At 40.7% G+C, this 20,383-nt stretch overlaps 1 protein-coding gene across 4 annotated transcripts in view; it reads right to left on the reverse strand.

The window, feature by feature from the left end:
- The window catches only part of Smg7 (SMG7 nonsense mediated mRNA decay factor), a 67,617-nt gene extending 47,799 nt beyond the window's left edge, over positions 1–19,818 (reverse strand). For 2 of the 4 annotated variants that reach the window (XM_052737192.1, XM_052737190.1), the window contains exon 1: positions 19,532–19,646. Coding sequence is in view for 1 of the 4 variants with exons in the window: in XM_052737191.1 (XP_052593151.1) it covers positions 19,532–19,560 (29 nt within the window). In the remaining 3 variants the exon portion in view is untranslated. Of the gene's footprint in view, positions 1–19,531 lie in introns of all 4 variants that reach the window. The other 2 variants (XM_052737193.1, XM_052737191.1) reach the window with 2 other exon arrangements.
- Positions 19,819–20,383: the final 565 nt, after the last annotated feature.

A 20,383-nucleotide genomic window follows, 5' to 3' on the forward strand; every position in this document is an offset into this window, starting at 1 on the left:
TTCAAAGTGCAGAAAAAAGAAGAAAACTTCAACCAATTTAATTTTATATCCAACAAAAATACCTTTCAAAATCAAAGGGAAAATAAATAACATTTTCAGAAGTATAAGAACTAAGGACTTTTATGGCAACAGATCAATACCCACAAAGAGTATTAAAACAAAAGCTTTTCAGGATGAAAAAACATACCAAATGGAAATGTGAAACTAAGCAAAGAGGTGACAATTTCAACAAATAATAGACCTATGAATAAATATAAAAATAGTATTTTACCCAGCACTCGGGAGGTAGAGCCAGGCGGATCTTTGTGAGTTCGAGGCCAGCCTGGTCTACAGAGTGAGTTCCAGGAAAGGCGCAAAGCTACACAGAGAAACCCTGTCTCGAAAACAAAACAAAAATAGCATTTTATTTCTTGCTTTAAATTTCTAAAAAATTGCCGGGCGGTGGTGGCGCACGCCTTTAATCCCAGCACTCGGGAGGCAGAGCCAGGCGGATCTCTGTGAGTTCGAGGCCAGCCTGGGCTACCAAGTGAGTTCCAGGACAGGCTCAAAGCTACACAGAGAAACCCTGTCTCGAAAAACCAAAAAAAAAAAAAAAAAAAAAAAAAAAAAAAAAAAAAATTTTAAAATTATGGTCTACTTTAAGCAAAAAGTACTAACGATAGTGATTAAAACAAATATAGATGTTTGTCAACAGTACCAGGCAAAAAGAAGGGGAGAGTAATGAGGTCAGGCATGGTGGTGTATGTCTTTAATTCTAGGACTTTGGAGGCTGAAGCATGCTGAAGTCTCCAGCATGGGCAACATGAGACACTGTCTCCAAAGACACACACACACACACACACACACACACACACACACACACACACACACACACACACACACACACACAAAGAAAAAAGGGAAGGAGGAGTGAATGCAATGAAAGTATAGTGTTATAACATTTTATACTAACATATAATGAGTAGAAATAAAACAAAGAAGAAAAACAGAAAAATCTACAATTATTTAGACACTTCAAAATTCATCTTTCAGTAAATAGTAGGATAAGCAAGGCAGAAAACCAGTAAGGTTAGATCAATACTACCAACCAACCTATCTAATATCTATAAAATATCCTGCCCAAGAAAACACTTTTTCTCCAAGTACACATGAAGTCACTGAGATAGATAATAAACTGAACCACAAAACAAGTTTTCATAAATTTAAAGGAACTAAAATCACACAAATACAAATTAATTTGGAAAGCCAGCTGCAATTAGTTGTTTACATTAAGAAATGTTTGCCAAATTCTTCAAATATCTAAAAAAATAATTTATTTCTAAAGAACCAGAAACCAAAGGAGCAATTCCAAGAGAAATTTGAAAATGTATTAAACCAAATGAAAATGTGCATAGTATGTAGCATGCAGCAAAGGCAGCAGGAAGGTAGGTATTCAGAGCTTTGAGTGTTTATACAGAAGAGAAAGGTCTAAAGCACTGATCTAAGCATCCACTGTAAGAAGCTGGACAAAGGAGTACACTCCATTCAAATCAAATGAAATGAAGAAAACAATGTGAAGAAAATAAACAGAAAATAAGTGAGAACCAAGTCATTTCTTTGTAATTCACTTGTAATTACCCCCCAAATGAGCTATAGTTATAAAGAAATTTCAATAAAAACCCCAGCATACGATTTTTGTGGAAATTGGTAGGCAAGTTTCATGTTTATCTGGAAACACAAGCATTTATAATGGTAACAATTTTTTAAATGAATAATGTTTAGGAATTTGTATGCTACCTGATTTCAAAACCTACTAAAGCTGGGCAGTGGTGGCTCATGCCTTTAATCCCAGCGCTCAGAAGGCAGAGGCAAGTGGATCTCTGAGTTTAAGGCCAGCCTGGTCTATTGAGGGAGTTCCAGGATAGCTAGAGCTATACAGAGAAAACCCGTCTCAGAAAAAAACAAAATAAAACAAAGATCTACTAAAGAGCTATAGTAAGTAAGGGAATGTAAGGGGGGGGGGGGGTATACAGATCAAGAGCCAAATATAAACATCTACTGATGTGCTTACTGTGGTGGTCTGAATAAGAATGGCGTCAATGTGGGCTTGCGGAGGAGGAGCATCACTGAGCGTGGGCTTTGAGGCTTCAGAAGCCCAACCCAGGCCTAGTAGCTCTCTACCCACTGCCTGTGGATCGAGACATAGAACTCTCAGTTACCTACTCAGCACACTGTTCGCCTGAGTGCCACCATGCTTCTCACCCTGATAATGGTAAACCTCTGAAACTGTAAGCAAGCCCCAATTAATGTTTTCTTATCCTAATAGTTGCTGTGGTTATGATATCTCTTCACAGCAAATAAAGCACTGACAAAGACACTTATGTATATTGTATGTAAATATGTGTTTTTCTACACAGGCAATTTTTGACAAAAGCACCAACTTAAAGGAGAAAAAAATTTCTCAACAAATGATGCTATATCAACTGGATGAAAAAATTTAACTAGAAAACAATCTCAAGAAATATATCACAACATATACAAAACTGATCCACAATAGATTGCAGATTTACTATAAAATTTCTCAAAGAAAATTTAGAAGTAAATGGAGTAACTTTTAACTACTAGCTTTGGTTTAAATGTTCTGTCTCCTCCCAAATGCATGCTGAAACTTAAACTCCAATGCAACAATATTAAGAGGTGCTGACTCTTGGAAATGAGTACCATATGAAGGCTACACCCTTAAGAATGGGACTAGTGCCTTATAGGCAGGGCTCTTTGTGACCATGCTCTCAGACCCCATGCCAGTACCCAGAATGGACTTCCCATTCCAAATCAGGGAGGAATAAATCTCTGATGTTTATAAATGACTGAACTGGATTAGAAGACACAATGTGGCTGGCATCTTGTGATATGACAGCAGAGGAAAAGTAAGTAGTCTGTGTTGTTTCTAAACATAATGCTTATTTGAATTAAAATGCATTTATAAATGCAAATTCTTGATTCATATAAATGACTGGGAGGTGTTAACTAATAGTAGTGGTAGCAACATCGTATTACCATTTTTTCCCCTTGATGTTCTAATTTTTTTTAATTCATATATATTCGGAACAACAGATTACTAAAAGTCACTAAGAATAGAAGCTGAACTGGGTAGATAACTCAGTTGCTGGAGATGTTCCTCAGTTGGCATGGTACTTGTCTAGCATCCACAGAACTGAGTTTAATTCCCCCACACTGAAAAACCAGGTGAGGTAGCAGAGTTCTGTAATCTAGTTCTCTACAACCTCAGCTCTCAGAAGGCAAAGATCTGAAATTCAAGGCTAACCTCAGCTACAAAGCTTGAAGACAGCCTAGATTCTAGGACACTTGGCCTCAAAAAAAAAAAGAGGAAGAAGGAAGAAAGGAAGGAAGGAAGAAAGAAGAGGAGGGGAAGGGGGGGAGGGAGAGAACGGGGGAGGGGGGAGGGAAAAGATTGAAGTCTGAAGTTAACCTTTATCATTTAGTGCCCATTCTGGCCCTGATACCCTACACAGCTATCCCTTGGCATTCATAGGGGATTAGTTCCTGGACTTACCAACATACACAGATGCTTCAGCTCTCATAGAAAATATACTACAGTTGTATGTAACTTACACACATCTTTCTATATACTGTAAATCATCTCTGAATTATTTCTAATACCTAATACAAGGTAAATGCTTAGTAAATTAACTGTCGAGGTACTATATAGTTTAGAGAATGACAACAAGAGGAAAAAAATCCATAAATAGTTAATACAGACAGTTTTACTGCTGTTGCTGGGAAGTGAACTAAGGGGCTTCATGCATATGAACTCTATCATGGAGCTACCCTTCCCTCCCAGGCCCAAAGGTTGTTTTGTTTTGTTTGGGGGAGGGGGTTGATTTGTTTTTCCTGAATGTATTTGATGCAAGGTTGGCTGAATCCATAGATGTGGAGCTGGCAGAGGTTCTGTGATTCCTTCTAGCTGTTGTATACTAAGATCTTATACCATAATTGAAAATTATTTGCAATCAGTCTATGCTATGATCTCATTTTACTTTACATAAATTTTTTTATTTATGTGATGGGGATGGGTGTTTTGTCTACACATACATTTGTGCATGCCTGGTGCTCATAAAAGTCAGAGAATGTTGGGTTGTCAGAACATTGGGTGATGGGGTGACATTACAGTTGTGAATCACCATGTGAGTTTTGGGACTGAACCCCAGTCCTCTGGAAGAGCAGTCAATGCTTTTAACCACCAAGCCATCTCTCCAGCCCCGTATGGTAACATTTTATTTGCCTATTTGGTATCTCACCAAAACTGATCCATTAACTATTCTATTCAATATCCATACTTTTATTCCCTATGTCCATAAAAAGCACTATGCTTTTTCCCTAGCCAACTTCAATATCTTCTCTTTACCTCTCCTTCATTCTTCGTATCTAATCAGTTACCAAAACCCATTGATTGCATCCTTGCAAAATCTCTCAATAATGATTCCCATTATCCCAATAATCCTGATACAGGCTCTCATCTCTATGTCATGACTTCTTTTGCAGAGTTCCCAAAATTTACCATGCCAATTTAAAACACACCAATTTATAATCCAAAAGCATATAAAGCCTTTCATCTAATATGCCAACAACTTACCTTCCAATTCTGTTTTTACACAACCCTTCATGAACTCTGCACTGACTCTTTACAAGTCAAAAGTATAATTCATACTCAAATTCCTCTTTAGGGAAGTGCTTTTTTTTTTTTTTTTTTTTTTTTTTTTTTTTTTTTTGGTTTTTCGAGACAGGGTTTCTCTGTGTAGCTTTGAGCCTGTCCTGGAACTCACTTGGTAGTCCAGGCTGGCCTCGAACTCACAGAGATCCGCCTGGCTCTGCCTCCCGAGTGCTGGGATTAAAGGCGTGCGCCACCACCGCCCGGCTGGGAAGTGCTTTTTAATATAGTTCTCCTTGAATAAATATGTTGGATGACTACTGTCCTGTTTAGAATTTTTTGTCAACTTGACAAGCCAGAGTCATCTGGGAAGAAGAAATTGCAATTGAGAAAATGCCTCCATTAGATTGGTCTGTAGGTCTATGGAGTATTTTCTTGATTAATGACTGATGTAGGGAGGACCCAGTCCACTGTGGGCTGTGCTATTATTCCTGGGCAGGCTGATTAAGCTACGGAAAACAAGCCAGTAAGCAGCATTCCTCCATGGTACCTGCTTTAGTTTCTGTCTTCAGGTTTTTGCCTTGGCTTATCATAATAGGTAAGCTAAATAAAGCTTTTCCTTCCCAACCAAGTTGCTTTTGGTCATGCTGTTTATCAAAGCAATATAAAGCAAATTAAGACAACTATAGTTAAAGATAACAATCGGATAGCCAAGTGTGGTGGCGCACACCTTTAATCCCAGCGCTCAGGAGGCAGAGGCAGGCAGATTTCTGAGTTTGAGGTCAGCCTGGTCTACAGAGTGAGTTATAGGACAGCCATGGCTACATAGAGAAATGCTATCTAAACAAACAAACAAACAAACAAAAAACTGTACATTTAAACATCAAGGTGATAAATATAATTTCACACAAAAGGCTTTTTAAACTTAAACATTTAATAAAAATCCTTTGTTGGAAACTCCTTATGCTCTGTATTACTACTACCCAACAGAAAGAAATATATAACCAAGTTCTCTAGTGATACTGAAAAATGGAAAAGAAACAATGAAATTGGTTTTAATAACATAGTTTAGCTAACCTAACATATCCAAAATATTACCATTTCTACATATATTCAATGTAAAGCCAATTAAAGATTTTAAATTCTTTTCACTCTAAACTGCCAAAGTTTGATTTATACTTCACGATTATACATCTCTAAAATCAGTAACTTAATTTTCAATAACTGGATTTACGCTGAAAGATTTAATCCCCATCTCCCCCCCCCCCCCCCCCCCCCCCCCCGTTTTTAGGTGTCTGAGTGTTTTGCCTGCACAAATGTCTTCTGTTCACTCTATGTGTATGGTGTCTGAAAAGACCAGAGTAGGTACTAGTTCCCTTGGGATTTGAGTTACAGATTGTTGTAAGCTGCCATGTAGGAATCAAACTAGAGTCCTCTGGAAGAGCAGTTAGTGTTCTTAACTGCTGATCCATCTCTCCAGCACCCCCCCAAATAGATTTTTTTACACCCAAATTGTTTAACATACTTATATCAAGTGACTTAAGCACCCATCTTTAAACTTCAGATTAAGCAAATTTAACCTCCAGGGACTAAGGGACACAGCTCATAAGGTCTAGTTATTGCTTAGCATGCATAAAATCCTGAGTTTGACCCCAGCCATGTCCTCACTCCCAAACCCCTCACGTCCAAACAACCAAGTGTGGTTTGTCTTAAATCTGTTCATCTCAGCACTGAAGAAGTAAAGGAAAGACTGGAAATTCAGTTATCCTCGGTTACATAACCACATAGCAAGTATGAGGCCAGCTTGTACTACAATGAGATCCTAGCTTCACCCCCAAAGAGTGAAGAGTAAGAATGTTTATTTTGTAGGACTTGTTTTGTCAGGGAAAACTTTTAACGTATGTGTAGTGCCAAAGCACTGTAGAACAAGAAAAAGACTACAAGATTTAAAAAAGTCTTAAATATATTCTACTTCTTGAATTAACTTTTCTACAATAATGTCCTATAACACTGGTCTAGACTTGGGCTGTACAAAACCTATATTATCTCTTGATGTATTAACGAAACTGAATTTTAACTTTCATTTAGTTTAAATGAATGTAACCTGCTATGTGTAACTTGACAACAAAACATAGCAATATAGCAGTATCATTTTATTATTGAAAACCTCAAAACCTATCTACCTTCCTCCATCAGTAAAGCTTCAAGAAATAGGGAAAGTGTAAACCAATTACTATGAAGAATTAGGCAAGCCAGCTAAGAGAAAATATACTTTGAAGACTGTATTAGTTGACAGTTAGCCAGTAAAGAAGACTTTTAAAATGACAGGTTACCGGAAGAAGCAGACGGTCAGAATCATTCAGTGCTGGATTTTTCTACACAACTGAGGAAGGGCAATGGGATGAGGGAAACAGGATATTGGTAAGATAGCAAACCGATGTCAAGAGAACAGGAAAAGACAAGACGAGGATGAACAGAAAAAAGAAGAAAGAAAAATCAGTGTGTAGGAAGCCTTCACTAGAAACAGACTAATGCAGGTGGGGCTGTGGTTAGAATGGTTCAAACTACAATTTAAGAGGTAGAGAGTTCTAAGAATGGCAATGTCTGATGTGGCATGGTAAGAGAAGTATATAGCAAGAGGAAGATAAGAAACAAAAATCTTAAAGAATAGCATTAAATTGCTTCCTTCCCTAAGGAAACACCAATTATAGGAAACTCTCGAGAAACAACTCCTTCCTGGATGTTCACACCACATATTAGCACATTAAAAGTTATGAGAGGTCTCGAAAAACCAAAAAAAAAAAAGTTATGAGAGAGGCCAGGCGGTGGTGGCGCACGCCTTTAATCCCAGCACTCGGGAGGCAGAGGTAGGCGGATCTCTGTGAGTTTGAGGTCAGTCTGTTCTACAGAGTGAGTTCCAGGAAAGGCGCAAAGCTACACAGAGAAACCCTGTCTCGAAAAACCAAAAAAAAAAAAAAAAAAAAAAAGAAAGGAAAGAAAAAAGAAAAAAAAAGTTATGAGAGAATCCAGTTTTACAGTCAGGAAGAGTGGTGCTCATCTGTAATCCTAGTACGAGAGGCTGAGGCAGAAGGAATGCTACAAATTCCATGACAGCATAGGCTACAGAATGAGAACCAGGCCAGCTAAGATCCTGTATGCTCCTCAAAAGATCCAGTTTAATCAGATGCTCTTGAACTTATTTTGTCTTGGAAGTATTGATAATCCTCGTGTCTATATATAACAGAGAACGCTGACCAACAGAACACATTCTAATATATGCTACAGTACTGGATAGGTTTGCCATATATCATACAAGTAAAAATATTAAAGGGTCTGCTTTACAAGGAGAGATGCATAAAACCCTCAGTACTGGTGAGAATGTGTGGAAATAGGTGCTTTGAAACATTGCTGGGACCAACATCGACACTTTCAACTTTGTGATGATCACTCTATGAAAGAAAGTACTGCTTTAACTCCTAGTTTTGCTTGACAGCTTACTATAACTCCATGGCCTAGAACAATGTACATACATTATCAGTTCAATAGGACTTCCAGCATACTAAAATCAAGGTGTCACCATGGCTGCACTGCCTTCTGAAGATTCTAGGGGGGAAAAAAAAAATCAGCATTTTTGTCTTTTCCTGGTTCCAGTGGCTGAATTTCTTCACTCCTGGCCCTCTTCCATCTTCAAAGACAAAAAAGAATGCCATCTCTAATTCTAGCTTTTCTGCTTTTTTCCACAAGTGATGGGTCCTTGTGATTACACTGGTCCAGTAGATAATGGCACTTTAAAGTCTGCCAGCTATGCAAATTCTACCTGAATCCTTAATTTCCTCTCACCAAGTAACACATAGTAAGATATTCACAGGTTTTAAAGATTAGAGGATAATTATATAAAGGCATTTTAAAAGTATAAAATGTATTAATAAAGTAGGATGGTAGCTTCATGCAATGAAGATATTCATTGCACACTACAGACTCCCTTCAATTACCCTACAACTATTTATACCACAATAGCTCCTACCTACTTCAAGGATTATATTAGCAAATTTATAAATTAAATATTAATATATTAAAAATACAGAAAATTAAGTCACTGCAGAAACTAGGCTCTTTGCCTATCCAAAACTATATAGGACTTCACATGAGGTAGTTACAGCTTCTCATGAAATTCTTCTAGTAACCTATCATGACCACTAGCAGCAAAATTAAAGCTAGAGAGGCTTAAGGTTACACTGCTAGTATGTAGGGTCAGGGACCTGAACTCAGAACGACCTAAATACAAATTAAGGCAGTCTTAATTCAAACATTTTTTTCAGTCAGTTTGGTAAACCATGATGCTATCCTAAGAAGCAAAAAAACGCTAACAAAACCCTGTGTACAAATTTAGACAGTCAAATTATTTTTAAATTAGAAAGTAAATCTGTTGGTTTCTTTCCCTATCCGTTTATAAGCCAGAAATTATAACCGATATCCTCATCATTTTAGTTGTGCTTTTCAAAACGCTCTAATCTTTTTTTCATGGAAGAACAAATGATTGGTTCAGACAAACAAATGACATTTTTTTGTTATAGTTATTTAAATTTGAGAAATGTAATCTTATAGAATTAGATATTAAGCCAGGTGGTGGTAGTGCATTTGGGAGGCAGAGACAGGTGGATCTCTGTGATTTCGAGGCCAGCCTGGTCTACAAAGCATGTTCCAGGACAACCAGCGACGTTACACAGAGAAATCTTGTCTTGAAACACTCACACACACACACACACAAAAGAAAAGAAAGAAAGAAAAAAAAAGGGTCCAACTTTTTCATTCAATTTCACTACTAAATACCTCATTGCTGTATAGTATAATCAAAGAAAATGCAGCTAGGTGATAGCCTAATAAAGAAATGGAATTAATTTATGACCTAAGAAGCGCACGATTCGAACCTAACATACTGCATTATGACTGATGATAGCCCTGAAACACTATGCCTTGAGAGAGAAGAGAGAAAGAAAAAGAACTCAACCTCTGGAGTCTGTGTACACTGGGCTTGAGGAAACATGCATTAGTATGGCAGCTATTTAAACACAACAGACTTTTAGAAAGAACCATGACTCTCACTTGAGATGGATAACAAAAGAAAATGCCATCCCAACTAAGGAGCTAAGGTGTAGTTTGGTGGCAGAACATTTGCCCAGAATGCATGACCTCTGGGGTTCTATCAAGGCAGAAGTGGGGAACAGGGGGCACAGTTGAGAACGAAACTCAAAAGTCCATTATCAAAGATTCTGCAAAGTATTTTTCTTTCCTTATGGCACACCTGCATTAAGTCCAAAGGGGCTTCACTTAATCTCAGTAACTGAAGAACCAAGGTATGTATCATCTTACCCCCAATGCTACAGAACTTCTGCTTTTCCTTATCTCCTTATCACAGGAAGTGAAGAGTCTATAAAATAAATCCTACAATACAAGTTTGCTCTCTGAACCACACAAACTTGCTAAAACTTTTGTCATTTCCCAAATAACAAGTGTTCCAAATAACTAATAAAGCTTAGTTAAGAAGAGCCTACTTACTAAAAGGAAGCGAAAACTCAAGTCTTGTATGTCCCAAAGAAACTACTGCATAAGACATGCCTTTCTCTTTAACTTTTAACTTGGTTACTCCTGCTCATGCTGTAAAACTATGCTCAGGCTGCACAGTGGCACATGCTTCTACTAGAGCATTAGACCTCTGAAGCAGAAGGATCACTTGAGCTCAGGAGTTGGACATCAGTCTAAGCAACATATCACATAGCCCTGTTTCAAGACCACCACTACCAGGGGCTGAAGAAATAGCTCAGTGATTAAGAGCACTGGCTGCTCTTCCAGGGAACCTGAATTTGATTTCCAGTCTCTATGTGTGCTCACAACTGTCTATAATTGCAGTTCAGGGGATCCGATGCCTTATTCTGGCCTGTGTAAGCACTGCATACATGTGGTACAGAGATCTCTAAAATGGTGTTGGGAAGCTTTCACTGCATCCCTAAAGGGGAAAAAAGGTTTCATTTGCCTGTGAATACTCATGTCTACTGTAGAATACATATAACCAGGTGTAGAGACCCTATCCTGCAACCCCAGAACTCAAGAGGCTGAGGCAGGAGTGCAGCCTAGATAAATAGGATAGATGATAGATAAAAAGTTAAGACACATTCTCTATCACAATATAGCTAGAGTGATTAACACATGTGAAATAGAAAAAAAAAAAAAAAAACTAAAAGAAACTACAAGTACCAAAAAAAGAAATAATTTGGATTCAAAGAAAACAGAAATCAACAGCGTAAACAAGAAAGTCATTTAAAAAGTGAAGTAAGCCGGGCGGTGGTGGCGCACGCCTTTAATCCCAGCACTTGGGAGGCAGAGCCAGGCGGATCTCTGTGAGTTCGAGGTCAGCCTGGACTACCAAGTGAGTTCCAGGAAAGGCAAAGCTACACAGAGAAACCCTGTCTCGAAAAACCAAAAAAGTGAAGTAAAACTAGGCCAATGGAGGCTAGAACTTGCTGTAGTTTTAATTTGAAATAAATATGACATGCTTAGAGACAATGGGCAAATGATTTTAATCATTTTTGTTCCTGACACCACAGACAGAAGTAGATGAGTTATTTTCTGAAAGATTAACAATGTCATATTAAGGCATATAATTAAGGGAAAGCCAAATAAAAATATTTTTCAAAAATATTAATCTGGAATCAATGCAAAATATCTATTTGTGGTGGGACAGATGGTGTGGAGTCTGGAAAGAAAAAAAAGGGACCAGAATTTGTTACACTAAGCCATTTCTTCTTATCCACATTCCGTTTTCCCCAAGATCACAGTAATGAGCGGTATTTAAAGCCTAGTCAGTACTTCTTGTGATCTGAAAGAAGTGCAGGCAAGGTACCAGTTGGGAGGGTATTTGCACAGTCTGAGTAAAACACTGACAGAATCAGTGAGGAAAAAGGAAAAGCAGGAGGAAAGCAACATTTCCAGAGTGGTATAAATACTCCAGGAGGTAAGGAAACTAGAACTCAAAGATGACGGCAAGTTTGAACCTGGGTGGGTGGGATGGGGGACAGAATCACAAGGAGCACCTCCAATGAGGAAAAGGAGAGAGCTTAAGAAATTGTATGGGAAGAAGGGAATTATATAAAGCTTATTTATTTACTTACAAGGCCTCAAGTATCCCAAGCTGGCTTCAAACTCACACTGTTGTGGAAAGAGTTGTGTTGAGTTTGATGTGGCAGTTGATGGTAAGATTTAACTGTCAATCTGACACAACCTACAGTCACCTGGGAAGAGAGCTGGCCTGTAAGTGACCTCTTAACTAAGTTAACTGATGTGGGAAGACCCAGCCCACCGCAGACAGCACCATTCCCTAGGTAGGGGTTCCTGAACTGTGTAAGAGTATAAAGAATGAGTTGAGCACAAGCAAGCATTTATGCATTCATTTTTCTTCAATCCTGACCATGGATATGGTGTGACTAGCTGTTTCAAGTTCCTGCTGCCGTGACATCACCACAATGGACGGACTATAGTATGGAATTGTGAGCTACAATAAACCCCTTTCCCACTAAGTTGCCTTTTTCAGGGTATTTTATTACAGCAATAGAAATGAACTGAAGATAGACAGTAAGACTTCTCAAATGACAAATGCCCAGAAGGCAGTTGCACAAAATGATTAGTCAGTGCTACAGGCCAACTTTTACAAACAAAAACATATAGTACTTACTATGTACCAGAACCATTCTAAGCATCTTATACATTAACTTTCTATGTAGCAGATTATTACTTCTGCTTCACAGATACAAGAACAGAGAAATGAAGCACTCATGTGTCTCCAGTAACTTTAAACTTGCTGCTAAAAAGCTGTGAAGGTGCTCTACATGTAATAATTCAGTAACTACCAGTAGTTAGCTCAGGACTACCTACGGGAAAATTGATGAGAAAGCTTAAGAAATAAACCAATGCTTAGAGGAAAAGGGACCCATGCTATGTCTACAGTTTGGAACTGGAACATCATCCAAAGACATAAGAATTAAATGCTTGGTCCCTGGATTGGCACTACTGGTAGGTTATGGAACTCTCAAGAGGTAGGGGTCTCACAGGACCTTAAGATCACTGAGCACATGTGTACCCTCAAAGGAGACTGGGTATGAGTCTCTTGTTCTGCTTCCCAGTCACCATAACATGAATACACACACAATACCTGCAGCCTCACCACAGGCCAAAACTCAACAGGGCCAACTGGCCATGGGCTGAAAACCCCAGAAGCTCAGGTAAAACAAATCTGTTCTCTCAGCAAACTGATTACGTAGGAATGTTATAATGATGTAAAAACTGACTAACATACTATGCATATATATTCTTTAAATTAGTGTTCTCAACTGGCTGAGAATTTACACTCCAGGCAACAGCTCACAATGCATGACGACATTTTTGGTTATCATAAAAAAAGAAATTGGGGGAGAATGATATAGGCATCTGATGGATACAGACTAGGGAGGCTAGGCTGCTAATGGCCCCAAGTGCACAAGACAAACCATGCCCATCCATATGAAGAATATTTAGCCCACTATGTCAACCAAGTGCCAAGCTTTGCAAAAACCCCTTTCTAAATGAAGCAAACAAGAAAAAACAGACAGCCAGAGTTGTTGCTTAGTGTGCCTGAGATGTCTAAAATTTTCTTTAACAATTAGAGTCACCTTTTCTTCCTACTGACTAAAAATTGGGCTGCAAACAACTTTCCTAAGCAGCTCCATTGCATGTTGACCAGCAAGGAGTTGGTTACAAGTTCTCACTTACTATGTGACATGTTTGCCAAATCACTTATTTTCCTGTAACCGATGGTTAGCTCCTCTTAGTTCCGCTCTCCTGGGCCTTTTGCTCAGTCTAGCTACAGCAATGAAATACACTTTATGGCACATTTTCAATGACAGTATGTGATACTCACCCATCAGTAACCTGCATACAAATTACAAGCCATTTTCTGCAAGACATCTATCTGCTCACCTCTGAAAAAGACGATCAATTAAACTAAACTATCTAAACTTTCAGGCACGAATTCACACAACTAATGAAAATCTAAAAATCTAGTCAAGGTTAGAGATGTAGCTGAGGACTCAAACAACTCAATACAGTGTAGAACAAACTAGTCCTTTTACAGTATAAACCATTCCCCACCCCAACAAGTGCCTCACGAGAAACTGGCTATACTAGTGGGTCCAGATCTTACTATAACCTATCCATTAAAAACATCAACAAAAAAGCTCAGTAATTGCTTCCTCTATCATAAAGACAGATGACAGCAGCTGTGAAAAAGCAAAGACATGAAACATAGCTAAGACAGGAAGCATACATTTTTTAATCCAACTGAAACCACAAAGGAAGCAGAAATTAGCCAAGATAATAAAGCCAGTCAATATTCAAGCAGGTAATGTGCTATTAACATTATTATAACAAAAATTTCTAAGCCTCAAATTAATAATAATAATAATAATAATAATAATAATAATAATAATAATAATAATAATAAGCCCTATTTGGTCACCCGGCCATGTTTGACTGATTTTCTGGAATGGAGGCTACTTCACATCCTAGAAAGGCTAAGAGTGTTGGGAACGGGTGGGGAAGCAATGGATCACAATTAAAATCAGTGTACAGCTTACAAGTCTTTCTGAGGCTTCCCACAAGACTCAGCACTGCCAGACTGTTCTAGAAAGTAGAGCCCACTCCACTTAGTTATCTATTTCTCCTAATACTTTATCCTCCCAGCTCCTCTCACCAGAAGCTACTTTACCCAGCCTCAGCCAAGATTTACCATGACGTATTTTGTCTTACAATATGGAGGTATTTCCCTTCCAATTCAAATAACAACCATTTTTCTGTTGCCTAAAAAACAAAAACAAAAACCCTGTGGCTGCTGCTTCATTTCTGGCTCTAAAGTTTCTAACATGGAATATGACACTAGAATGCCCTCTCAATAGAAGGTATCAAAGGGGAAAATCTTAACAAAGCAGGTATTTACAGACCTTTTCTGTAAAGGAGTCTAACACCAGAGGATCAACTTCAAGCTGATTTTCACTGAAACACCCAGAGCATAGAAGAAAATTTAAGACAAAGAATGAAGAAAGCAAAGTTGGAAGGTATACAAAATAGAAATAGTACCTCACAATGGCAGCAGATGTTATTTGGTAACACCTCTGACACCTTTTACAATAGGATTTGACCTGTTTGACTAGTATTGTCTATGGCTATGACTACACTTCTTCTCACATTCCAGAACAACCTCGATGTCTTCTCTGTCTTGTACTTTAATGCCTGCTTCCTTCACCCCATTTTTTCCTGTGTGTCCTGGCTAGTTTATTGTCAACTTGACACACAACAGAGTCACCTGGGAAGAGGCCCTTAAGTGGCAAAGTGTCTCCATCAGATTGCCTGTAGGCAAGTCTGTAGGACATTTTCTTGATCAGTTGATGTGGGAGGGCCCAGCATATGGGGGTGGGGGGTGATGCCACTCCTGGACAGATAGTCCTCATGGCTGAAAAAAGCAGGCCAATAAACAGTACCCCTCCACTTCTTTGACAGTTCTTGCCTTGACTTCCCTGAATGACGATGAACTACAAAGTTTAAGATGCAATAAACCCTTTTCTCCCCTAGCTGCTTTTTGGTCATGGTCTTTATCACAGAAACAGAAACCCAAGACAGTACCTTTGGTATGTTAATTTCCACTCTTTCAAAAAAGTCATTCTTTTAAAGTATAATATTATGCCTTACTTATAATTTCATCTATGGCCTATCCTCACTCACCCTTCTGCCCCCAACAGAAAACCTATATTCAATCCAGTATTTTACACAATGGACGTGTCAAGGTCTTAAAAAAAAAAAAATAAGTAAATAAATTTTATTTTGTCAAAATCAAGAGAAAACACCTGCCTTCTACTTTGATTTGTGTAATATACTCCCCATGTTTCCTACCTAGAATATTCATTTTTAAGGACATTTCTTAATTATAAAAATTAAGTCATTTCAACATCTGTTTGAGCAGGAGTCATGCTACTACTAATAGGGAGAAAAAGGAAACTTCTAACAAAACACATCTGCAGTCTTGTTCACAGTATCACTTCTTTCCTCTACAGAAGTTTTCTTTTCATCTCTGCTCTTCCTTAAACTTGAGAGGAATTCAGTTCCCTTAATGCTAAGTTCACTCTTTCCTGTTCTTCCCGAGGCATCTTACTTCATAATCTTCTCACTCTTTGAAACTGCCACCTTGCTCCCTACATTTCCACTACCCCACCCGTTCACTACCAGACACCCCTGCTCACTTACTCTAACAAATTAAAATTCAGCTAAGCGAAAACAAATGTTCATTCTATACACAGGAAAATCTGCAGTTATGCAGTCTAAAAACCGTCCAGTCATGGTATTCTCCTACTGACAAAGGTAGGCAACAAAACTCTTCCTAAAATCAAGGTCACAAGCCATCTCCCCTAAGTTTCTATAGAAACAGCTGTTCTGGGGGCTGGAGAGATGGCTCAGCAGTCAAGAGCACTGGCTGCTCTTACAGAGATCCCAGATTAGATTCCCAGTATCCACATGGCCATTCACAACCATCTGTAACTCCAGTTCCAAAGAATCTGATACCCTCTTCTGGCCTCCATGGGCACTGCACATCAATGCAGATATTAATGCATCAAAATACCCATACATATAAAATAAAAATAAATCTACTAAATTAAAAAAAAAACTACTATTTTCAAAGAAACTCAAGATAATGCTTCCTTGAAGCTACCCTCCAGTCTCTGCTCAGCAGAAGGAAACTGAAGCTAGTACAAATCTCTATTACTGGCCATCTTCCTCCTGCAAGTACCTCTAAGTATCAGACTCCTGTCAAACTTAAGATTCCATTTCTTTACTTAGGACAGATCCACAAAAGTAAAACTGGCTCTGAAAAACTGTGAAGGAATTCTAGATCCCATGCCTCCCTCTTTTGTTATCAAAGGCATCGAGATGTGTCCGTTATTTAAACTCTGATCACTCCATTTTCTTCATTCTTCAGAGCTAAATTCACACCAAGCTGTCACTGATTCCATACCTAAGGCTAATCCTTCCCTCTATGCTGATTTATAAAATAGCACAGAAGCTCCTCAAAGCCAGCTTTCTTTGCATTAAAAGTATCAGCCTTTTCCCACTCTGCCAAGACCTTATTTTAAGGTCTTGAATATCCACTATTTTATGACCCAGTAATTTTCTCAAAGCATAGCTATGAACATATAGATTGCCTCTAAACAAGGCATCTCAGATTTCTTTCTTTGAGACAGGGGCTCATGAAACCTAGGATGGTCTTAACCTTGCTCAATAGTGGATGACCTTGAACTTTTGATCTTCCTGCTTCTACTTAAAAGAATGCTAGGATTACAGGCTGGCTACATCACACCCACTTTTATGTAGTGCATGTTAGGCGAGTATTCTACAAATGAAGCAATATCTCAAAGCCCTCAACATAAATTTTCTAATGTCTACCCATTTTATCTAAAAAGATCATAAAATTCAAGGCCCTTTTAGCATCAAGTTACAGAAAAGCTTTTCCTTAACTACTGTGTTTATTTAAAATATATGGTCTTATTTTATTTTCCTTTCTAGCACTTCACAGGACCTGACAGTGTACTTACCTGTTCATGTTTACTGACTTTCTAATCAAGATAAACTTGTCCATGTTCACCAGCGGAGCCTCAGGTCCTACAATATAGAATGCCCTCAATACACACTTGGGTAAAGAATGAGCATAGGCCGGGCGGTGGTGGCCCACGCCTTTAATCCCAGCACTCGGGAGGCAGAGCCAGGCGGGGGGATCTCTGTGAGTTCGAGGCCAGCCTGGGCTACCAAGTGAGTTCCAGGAAAGGCGCAAAACTACACAGAGAAACCCTGTCTCGAAAAACCAAAAAAAAAAAAAAAAAAAAAAAAAATGAGCATAGATATGCAGCACAGAAAGCTGACCTGAAGCTAGAAGACAAGTATGTGAATTTGTTTTTACACACCAGCCATATGATCCTCAAATAGTTCACTTTGGGCTCACTGCCATCCTTAGAATTTAAGTGTTCTTTTCTTTCAAAGCCTAACAAAAGTTCTATAAGAGGGTGGAGTTCTTACTTTCTATTCTTAGCAGTTGGTACAATGCCTTCCATACAGGTGATCGACCAAACAACTGATGAATCATAAGCATGTAAATGAGCAAATGAACAAAGGAAGCCTTCCCTGATTTTCCCCAGTTGCTCGGGTCATCTCCTGACTTCGGACTCATCAACATGGTACCTTCAGAATGATAACTATGTTAGTTGGTGCTGTTAATTTACTCACCTAATGGATATTAAGTTGCAAATTCCTTAACTGCCCTTGTAGTTTCTATTTCTAACTACAGCACCTATGTTCTTAAGTTAAAGTTTCCTTAATATCGTAAACAATAAGGATGCAGAGAAGAAAAAAGGATGTCAACTTACAGTATCAGGCATATACGATGTGCTAAACTCGGGAATTCATGCGTCAAAGGTTCACAGGTCCCACTATCCTCTCTGGTATAATGAATAACTACTTTCAAAGACAGAAGAGCTACCTTGTGTATCACATAACAGCATACCTTCTCTTGCAATATAAATATATGTGGGTCCACTCTCACACATTGATTCTTTCACTTTAGTAACCTCCAAACAGCTAAGGTAACTTATCCTTCAGATACCTACCCTTCTCCACAATTCCCTTCTCCACAAGGTACGAAACCACTTTTTAAAAACCATCTTCCCACAAGACATGCCTTTTTAAAGTTGTTCCTGAAAGACCAGTTTTTACGTTCCTGTGTCTTCTCAAGTCCCCAATTAACCTCAGGCTCCAACAATCTTATTTTCCTTTGACATCAAGACTTTATTTTACCCTCTAGCTTCCTTCAAGCTTTTACTCAGAATCCATAAAGCCATCCTGACTGTACAACAGCTATCTTTCCATTCAAAATGTTCTCGACATGAGTTACTGTCAATGCATGTGTGCCTTCTTTAAGGGTGCATCAACCTCTGCTTCCCTCCCTCCCTCCCTCCCTCCAGACAGACAGACAGACACACACACACCACCACCACCACCACCCATGCGTCACTCGATCTCCATCATACAAGTTCCTTACATAGCACTTAATGAATGCACACGACTCACAGAATGGTATCTTCCAACTACAGTTTCTTCTGAGAACATAACCTTGTTCATAGATAGCACCTCCCTCTTCCTTCATCCACTCCCCCCATTTCGGGCTCCCCCTACCTCTCCAACTAACCACAGAAGGCATTATTTCTCGTACTCCCAAGCCGTGATAAAAGATCAAGCTCCCGTTCCCTGCGGTCTCCCCTTCCTCCCGTGTGCCCTCCAGTCTGTGCCCTTCCCAACCCCCCCAGGTGTGCTTGCTGACTTCCATCCTCTACTCTCGCCAGGCATCGCTCCAGCCAACAACACTCCACGTTTCCCCTGCGGTGGGAACCAGACCCCTCCACACCTACCCACCTCCAGTCCCGGTCGCTGCCTGCCCCCCGGGGGTGCCTCTCCCTACCCCGGCCCGCAGGCTGAGACCACAGGCGCGCGCGCGCGCACACACACACACACACACGCGCGTTCTCTTTCACGCTTCCCCAACCTCCCTCCGCTCTCACCGCCGGCTTCGCGGGACCTCAGCTCGGCCGGCGCGGGGCCAGGCAGCCATGTGTGTGCCCGACCCCTCCCGCAGCTGCCCGAGCCTCCCGGCCCGGGGACCAGGAGGACGCTGCAACTCCCCCCACCACCTCGGAGTCCGCGGTTCCTGGCCCCCCCAAGCCTCCTCCCGCTCCCACCACGCCTCGGCCGGGCTTCGGCACTCACCGGAGATACTGCGCGCTCTGCAGGCTCATCCTCCGCCGCCGCGTCTCCCCGCGAAGCCTCCGTGGGTCTCTCAGGCTCCTCGGAGCGGCCCCACAGCCCCGCGGGTGCGGGCGGCCGCCGCCATCTTCCTCTCCTCCGACTCCTCCTCGCTCGGCGCGGGGTGGGGGGAGAGGGAGTGAGGCGAGGGGGAGGGAGTAGGGAAAGCGGCTCTCGCTGCGGCGCTGGCCTGTGGGACACAGGGACGCTCCGGCTCGGGAGGGGGAAGAGGAGGGAGAAGGGAAGGGGGCGGGGGAAGAGGAGGGAGAGCCAGAGGAAGGAAGTCGGACTCGCTCTCGCGAGACTTTAGCAGCGCCGGTCCCTCTGGGTGGTTTCCGCTTCTCTATATCGCTCCCTTTTGGGATCGGCGAGTTGTGCGGCGCCTGCGCGCCGGCTGAGGGGGTTGGTGGTAGCGCCCGGCGGCTTTCTAGTGGCCGGCCCTTCTCCTCCCGTGCGAGGGGGCAACCCCACGCTCACCGCGAACATCGAGCCCAAATCAGCCGGGAGTTACACTCAAAGCCTTCCGCCTTTCAGCCCTCCCACTTCTCGCTTCCTTTTTCCACTCCTCCACTTTTCCCCACCGGAAACGCCACCCCTTCCTCCTACAGTTCCGCCCGCCAATTCCTCGACTCTTGTCTTTCCTCGCGCGCCGAAGAGTGACGCAAAGGCCTCCCTCTCCTCGGCAGCCCCTCCCCGTGCGCTCTTGGAGAGTGTTGGAGGGGGGGGGGGATAGGGCGGAGCCCAGGGAGAAATGGAAAGGAGACCAATCGGTTTGGGCAGGCCGCTGCCATGGAAACTGGAGGCTGTGGTTGTATT

This window comes from Peromyscus californicus, unplaced genomic scaffold (genome assembly GCF_007827085.1).
Source record: "Peromyscus californicus insignis strain IS unplaced genomic scaffold, ASM782708v3 Scaffold_14__1_contigs__length_90479793_seg_2, whole genome shotgun sequence".
Classification (NCBI taxonomy): domain Eukaryota; kingdom Metazoa; phylum Chordata; class Mammalia; order Rodentia; family Cricetidae; genus Peromyscus; species Peromyscus californicus.